The sequence below is a fragment of the Trichechus manatus genome, unplaced genomic scaffold, assembly GCF_000243295.1.
Source record: "Trichechus manatus latirostris isolate Lorelei unplaced genomic scaffold, TriManLat1.0 scaffold00065, whole genome shotgun sequence".
NCBI lineage: Eukaryota > Metazoa > Chordata > Mammalia > Sirenia > Trichechidae > Trichechus > Trichechus manatus.
Window position 1 is genome coordinate 3,631,989 of NW_004444001.1, and position 7,846 is coordinate 3,639,834.

Consider the following 7,846-nt stretch of genomic DNA (forward strand, 5'->3'; position numbering starts at 1 on the left):
AGGGAAGTTAAGGAAGCTAGCATTTGTGAGACCCTAGTGAGTGTTTCCCAATCTTGGCTCAGTGTTGCTTCTTCTGTAAGTCACTTTTAGGCAGCAGGGCTGCCTAGACACCTGTCCAACCATAGGCTTGAGAACCTTGACCTTTTGTTCTAGGCCTTGTGCTACACGCTTTACATAGGTTTCATTCTGTATGCACAACGTTCCCCATTTTAAAGATTAAGAAGCTGAGCCTGAGCGTTTCTGTATCTATAAATGATGGGACTACATTTGAACACAGCTCTCTCTGACATTATGGGTTGTATTTTTCCCACTTTATTATGCTGCTTCTTCAAGTTAAAATGCTTTCAAAATAAGTTGTATTAGTGTCTGACACCCATGTTCAGCATTCTCCATTCTCATTTTTGAAGAGCTAGTCATACTGTTCACATAGGTGGGAACACTGCCTGTATGGCTGGGTTGACCAGTCTTCTTAGGTTAGGGCAAATGCTGGTTCCGTCCTAGAGGCAGGGAAAAGGGAAAAGTCTATGTCCTATATCACCTAGATTTGGGGAAGAGAGGTGTAGGGGCAGTTGATATTCATCCCAAGAGGGCATTGGTATCAAGGTGGGTAATGTGCATGGGGAGGGAAAGATGTGGGGTTGAGAGTCCTGTGTAGGTTGTGTTCTTACTTCCGTGTCCATCGTCCATCAGGGGATGCCATGGGAGAGGATAGGAAGACATCAGAGCAGAGTCTTTTTGTTTATTTATTCCATAAAGGAGTGGTGGACTTTAGTCTATCTAAAACTTTTTTAATGGTGGTGGGTTTTTTTTGTTTTGCAAAGAATTATGACCTTAAGCTTTACTGTCTGCTCACTTCTACCACTAGTACCATCAACTGGACCTTTTGTTGTATCATTTGTTTCACATAAGAAAATTTTACGTAACTTCTTAGGTGTTTCTGTATGTATGGCTGTGAGTAAAGAAAACCAAACTGTGTGGTGATAGAGAAATGGGGCCATTGCTTGGTCCACTGACTAGCTCAATGACTTGATTGCTCAGCTTTACAACATGTGCAATTAAAATTCACATCTAAGAAAAATTAGAATTATTATATGTCACAAGCATGTAGGGTTACTCACGAGTTAAAGACACAAATATTAAATACATATTAACCTAAAGCCTGCTCTAGAAAGACTAACTGCAAGTATCTCTTGATGTAAAAAATAATAGATGAAGTGAATGTAGCAAAATAATGACATTTGTCAAATCTAGTGATGAGTATAGGTGGTTATTATACTGTTCTTTGTACTTTTTTATATACTTAAAAAGTTTTTCATTATAAAAAATACACTTGGAAGAAAGATGCAGTGCTTATTATCAAGACCTCTAAATTTTAAAGTATACTAATTTCAACTTCTTGATTCAAAAGATTTATTTAAATTCATATAATTTTCAAATATTTTAGTTCTGGTGGTCTTTTCAGTCTAGTAATTTAGAAAACTTTGTTCAATTGCTCTTGCCACAGATTTGCCTTATTACTAATATTTTGTTTATTGTTTATTGTTTGTTGAGCTTTTTACATTCTCTGAGACTGTTTCAAGCATTACCTTTTGAAATTAGAGAAATACTAATAATACTGAGTCATAGAATTGCTTCCCACTTGTCCACCCACTACTTCTGTAAGTTTTAATAATTCTTTCTTTCCTTCATCTTCTTTATTTTTATTAAAAGCAACCAGCAATTACTGTTTAGTTTGTAACTGTCATTTGGGTGGGAAAAGTACAGCGGACTCATGCTTGCATATCTGATAGATAAATTTCATGAATTTTATGTATAATGTTTCATTGTAATCACCCTGGTATTGTGCTTTATGCATATGTACTATTATATATTTCACATATAAAATGTCTGAATACCAGTTGCTGTCAAGTCATTTCTGACTCATGGAGACCCTGTGTGTGTCAGGGTAGAACTGTGCACCATAGGGTTTTCAATGGCTGATTTTTCAGAAATAGATCACCAGGCCTTTCTTCCGAGGTACCTCTGGGTGGCCCCGAACCTCCAACCTTGCACTACTCAGGGACTTCAAATACTGTGTATAGATAGGTAAGAACTATACAATCAAGGAGTTACTATTATAAACATAGGTGTTTAAAATTCTGATGTGAGGAATTTTCCTGTGGACCCATTTGATGCCAACCTTGGACCCTCTTCAGTAGAGTTAAGGGTCCTGTGCGGACTTGACTTAGTGAGGGTGGAAGGGACTGCTTCTAGACATATTTTTATTAGGGTCTGTTTGACCTACAGAGATGACATATAATTTGAATTCTGACATACCAGACTTCTTCTTGGTGTGTGCCATCGAGTCAACTCCGACTCACAGCAACCCTATAGGACAGAGTAGAACTGCCCCATAGGATTTCCAAGGCTGTAATCTTTACAAAAGCAGACTGCTACATTTTTCCCTGGCTGGTGGGTTTGAACCACTAACCTTTTGGTTAGCAGCTGAGCAGTTAACCACTATGCCACCAGGGCTTCTTCATAGAAAATCCCATAGGGCAGGTCTACTCTGTTATATAGGGTTGCTATGAGTCGGAATCGACTCCATGGCATACTACAACAACAAAAACAACAACTTAGTAGCAAAACTGGAGCATGCAAGTTTTGTTTCCATCCTTTCCTCCATGGTTGGCTTATTTCATATTTACCTTTACAGAGAGGGTGTAGCCCATTGGTGACCCAGTTTTATGTGGGAATTTCTTCTTAAACTGCCCATCTTGGGCATTTTCCCCATTTCTCAATAGCACATAAAATACTGGAGCCATCTTACAATTAGTGATGCTTTAGATTTAATGAAATCAAGCTTACCTTAAAGAGTCACTGACAGCGAAAATGAAGCTTCGTGCATGGCAGATAGTGAGCATTCAATATATGTTAGCTGTTGTTTCATACTGTCTTTGTTATCTAGTGCTGCTATAGCAGAAATACCACAAGTGGATGGCTTTAGCAAACAGAAATTTACCCTCTCACAGCTAGGTAGGCTAGAAGTCCGAATTCAGGGTGCCAGCTCTAGTGGAAGGCTTTCTCTTTCTGTCAACTCTGGGGAAAGGTCCTTGTCCCTTTCAACATCTGTGGGCCCAGCTTTCCTTGGAAATCTCCATGTGTCTTGGCATCAGTCTTCCCCTGGGTCTAGGAGGTTCTCAGTCCAGGGACCCCAGGTCGAAAGGACGTGCTCTGTTCCTGGCTCTTCTATCTTGGTGGTAGTAAATCCCTCTCTCTCTGCTTGCTTCTCTCTCCTTTTATCTCTTGTAAGGTAAAATATGATGCAGGCCACACCCCCAGGGAAACTCTAGATTAGGACTGATTTGAGTAAGGGTATTGCATCCCACCTTTATCCTCTTTAATTTAAACTAATCTTGCCTGATTAACCACAGGCAGAGTTTAGGTTTTACAACACATAGAATAATTACATCAGATCACAAAATGGAGGACAGCCACACAATACTGGGAATCATGGCCTAGCCAAGTTGACACATATGTTTGGGGGACACAATTCAATCCACGACACATACCTTTGTTGCACTGGTTCTGATCTGCCCTATGCTGTTCTACTTGTTTGTGTGCATCTCTTCCACTCTGCTGTGAACTCCTCCCAAACAGGTTTTTTGTCTTTGGATTTCTCCCAATGTCCTCAGAACCTAGTGTCACTTAGTAAATTTGCTGAACAAGTAAATTGAATTGAGTGAGTGAAAATGAGTTCTAACCTGATCTTTGTTTTTAGCTAGCTTTCTGACCATAAGTAAGTTTGGGGGACACAGTTCAATCCATGACACCCCCCAAGGTGTTAGTTTCTTTATCTTTAAAAAAACAGATTGAACTCTTAATCTTTAAAGTCCCTTTCACCTCTAAAATTTTATTTTTAAATGAAGTTCTGCTTTTAGATTTACAGAGAAGTTCCAACAATAGCGCAGAAATCTCTTCACCCAGTCTTTCCTAATGTTGACAGCTTGCATTACCTTACATTTGTCAAAACTAATGTCTTTTTTCTCTTCCAGGATCCAATCTAGGATACCACATTGCATTTAGTAAAATTTGATTTTAAGATTATGATGTTATACTACTTTATGTATGTTTAGAGTTTTGAACATAATAGAAAATATTGTTTATTAAAACTGTAAACATATGGTATGATTCACTTAGTATATTTTAATTCTAGGTTTCCATGGCACATGGAATACAAAATTTGATTAATGCCATCAGGATGATTCACAGTGTTTCAAGGTATTATAACACCTCAGAGAGAATGACCTCACTGTTTATCAAGGTAGGTTTTCAAGGGAAGAAATCACACTTGTAAGCCTGTGAAAAAATGAACAATTCTTTCCCTCTGAGCTAGGGAAGGGACCTGGGAAGTACGGGTCTTCTGAGACTTCTGAATTTTAATACTTCCAACATACAAGAAAAGAATGGTGTTGAGTGGAGTCAGTTTTAATTAATTATAGTGGTAATTGGCACCTTTCTCCTTACCAGAGGAAAGCCCCAAGACTTCTTGTTTAAATGTAGCTGGTGGTTTTCTAATTTATTCATTACAAATAGTTTGGATTCCACTAGGAGATAAGGATTATCTCCATGATTAACAATGCTTCTCTAGCTACTCTCACCAGAACTGTAGTTTGTGCAGATTCTTCCTGGATTTGCCATATGGTTAATTATTTTAAATCATTTAAAAAATTACCCAAGAAATACATGAATATATTTTGTTTGTAAATGATTCAAGCAGTACATAAATATATGGATTAATAGTCACATTTCAATTCTTTAAAAAAAATCAAAGTATAGATTTAATTAGTATCTATGTCCTACTCATTGCCATCAAATCGATTCCATCTCATAGCAACCCTATAGGACAGAGTAGAACTGCTCCATAGAGTTTCCAAAGAGCAGCTGGTAGATTTGAATTGCCGAACTTTTGGTTAGCAGCTGAGGTCTTAAGCACTGCATCACCAGGGCTCCAGTGTGTTATCTTAAACAAGACAAAAGCTCAGGATTCTTTTCCTTCACTTTTCTGCCTCCTTCTTGCTATGTAAGTCCCACATTGAGATTGTTTTTAGTTCCATCTTATTCTCAACATTTTTCAACATTAGGAATCAACCTGTATTCAGACTTGAGTCTAGGTATTGCTAGTTTCTTTGGTCACCACTCTTTTGTGATTTCTGTATCTTTCTCCCTCGTGGACTCACTATTTATTTTGCTGAAAAAAAATTCTCGAGGATTTTTTTTCAGACAGGGTCTTTTCGTGGTGAACTTCCTAAATTCTAGCATGTCTGAATAGCTTTATTTTGTCCTCCCACTTAAATGTTAGTTTGACTGGGCTTCTAAGTTCAAAATATTTTTCTCCTGAAATTTTAAAGATATTGCTCAATCGTAGTTGTCTACTATCCGTTATTGTTGCTTAGGAGTTTTAGTGCTAATCTCATTATTTTTCTTTTGTAGGTAACCTGTTTTATTCTCCCAGGAAGCTTTTAGGATTTTCTCTTTATCCTTGAAGTTCTAAAATTTCAAAGTGATGTGGGTCTTTTTATATATATTTTGTTCTATAATTGCTGGGCTGTTTCAATCGAAAGACTTCTGTCTCTCTTCATTCCTGGGAAATTTCCCAGTCTTTGCTTTTGATTATTCCTTATCCATTCTGTTCAATTTATTCTCTCCTCCTTGATCTAACTTCCATTTTTCTCTCTTTTTAATATTCATTTATTTTGGTGAAAATATACACAGCAAAGGAAACAGCATTTTAACAAATTCAACAGTGACATTGTTTATATTTTTCAAGTTGTCTAAGTGTTCTCGTTATCCTAACATAAACGTACTGTCCCCTAAGCTTCTCATCTAACCTTCCGAGATGCTCTTATCAATTTGATCCCACGTAGGTAAATCTTTACTTCCATTTCTCGTAATAATTTTTTTTTTCTTCCGTCTTTGCCTTTTGGCCTTTGAGCTCATTCATTTGCTCTTCATCTGTGTCCCATTTACCGGTCAGTTTATCAACAGATTTTTTTTTTTTATTTTGACAATTAAAATTTTAATATCCAAGTTCCCTAGTTTTTCTCCTTTCATGGATATAAAATCATTTCATAGCTTTTTAATGGATTAATTAAGTTAATAAAGGATATTAAAAATATTTTACATATTATCTTTTGATTGCCTTCTCATTGTTGAGTTTGATGCCTCTGTTATTTTGTTTGTTTTTTCTAATTCTTGGTTGTCTGCCCATCTTTGTATTTGAAGCTCCTAACTTACCTTCCTGTTCTGTTTATTGTAGTCTCTCTGTTGTCAGGAAAGGGGTGACTTACTACTGGGAGGGGAATGCTGCTAATGTCTTTCTGGGCTACAGAAGCTATCTAAGGCATCGCCACACCTCTCCAAGACAGTCGTCCACACATACAGCTTTGTCCTTTAGCAAATGTTGCTTTTGTTGCCTGTTTCATAAATTGCTTCAAATTCAGTGTACCCCCTGAAGTTGAGGGTCACCTCACTTTGTCTCTGACCTTGACAATTCCCCAGAACTGTTCTACCTCCACAGTAGCCTTCTCCAGAACTGGGTTCTCTAGTTGTTTTTTCTGTAGATCTTAATCCTGTGTGCTTTGTATATTTTAGGAATCCCTCCCAATTTCTGTGTGTCAGCCTACCCTCCTGATCTAATCTTCTGATCATTTCTAAATAGCTATCCTGTTTTGTCTTAACTATTTTGAGGGGTGTGAGAGATGGTTTTAAGTTCATATTTAGTCTTCATGTTGAAGAATGATGAAGTATCACACTTGGACTGGATCAAGCCCTAATTAGGAATAGATAAATGGAAACATAGTTGACTTTAAAATTGATGGCCTCTGTGACATTGACTTAAATCCATTAGGTAAATGTGACTTTGGGTTGACACCTTGGAAGAAAGCCCTGGTGATCTCCTTCTGAAAAATCAGCCACTGAAAACCCTGTGGAGCACAGTTCTACTCTGACGCATATGGGGCCGCCATGAGTTAGAGTCAACTCAACAGCAAGTGATTTTTATTGTTTTGACTGGAATGTGTATTTCTTTGTTTTTATATTCCATAATTACTTCATTCTATAAATTTACTGTCTACCGTATTTTTATGCCTGTGATTAAAAAAAATTAAATAAAATTTATTTTTCTTTTACTTGTAGTTATTTTGTACCTGTAATTTATTTTAGGTCACAAATCAAATGGTGACAGCATGTAAAGCATATATTACTGATGGAGGAATAAGCCATGTATGGGATCAGGAAACACCAGTTGTACTAAAGAAAATTCAGGTTTGTATAAAGAAAACTTTCACTGTCTGGCCTAATTTTGTTTTCTTCAATCATTTACAAAGCACATGTTAACTTTGAAATAAACATTGTACAGAGTAATGTGAGAATATAAGAAGAACTTTATTAAAAGTTGGTTTCCATTTATATTTAGTGCTCCTTTTAGGAAGTAATTTAATCCTCATTTTCTCCATGACTGCCTATATTAGACATCTCTTGTGTGCCATTTCATGTACTGTGGGTCCCACCTCTTATTCCAGATACTGTTAATTTTATTTGCTTACTTTTTTACGTTGGATAGGACTGCCATCCATTGTTAAATAGAAGTGGTGCTACTGGCATCCTGATTTTGATCCTATTTTGAAAGAGAATGTTTCTAACATTTCCCCCATTTAGTCTGATGCTTTGATAGGTTTAATATATATCTTTGATCAGATTAAGGGAGTTCTATTCCTAGTTTTGGGGCCCTGGTGGTGAAGTGGTTAAGAGCGCAGCTGCTAACCAAAAGGCCAGCAGTTCGAATCCACCAGCTGCTCCTTGGGAA

At 37.1% G+C, this 7,846-nt stretch overlaps 1 protein-coding gene across 1 annotated transcript in view; it reads left to right on the plus strand.

The window, feature by feature from the left end:
- DNAH8 (dynein axonemal heavy chain 8) overlaps positions 1–7,846 on the plus strand; it is a 383,298-nt gene that overhangs the window by 21,259 nt on the left and 354,193 nt on the right. The window contains 2 exon segments of the mRNA XM_023734112.1: positions 4,196–4,303; positions 7,204–7,305. Coding sequence (XP_023589880.1) covers positions 4,196–4,303; positions 7,204–7,305 — 210 coding nt within the window.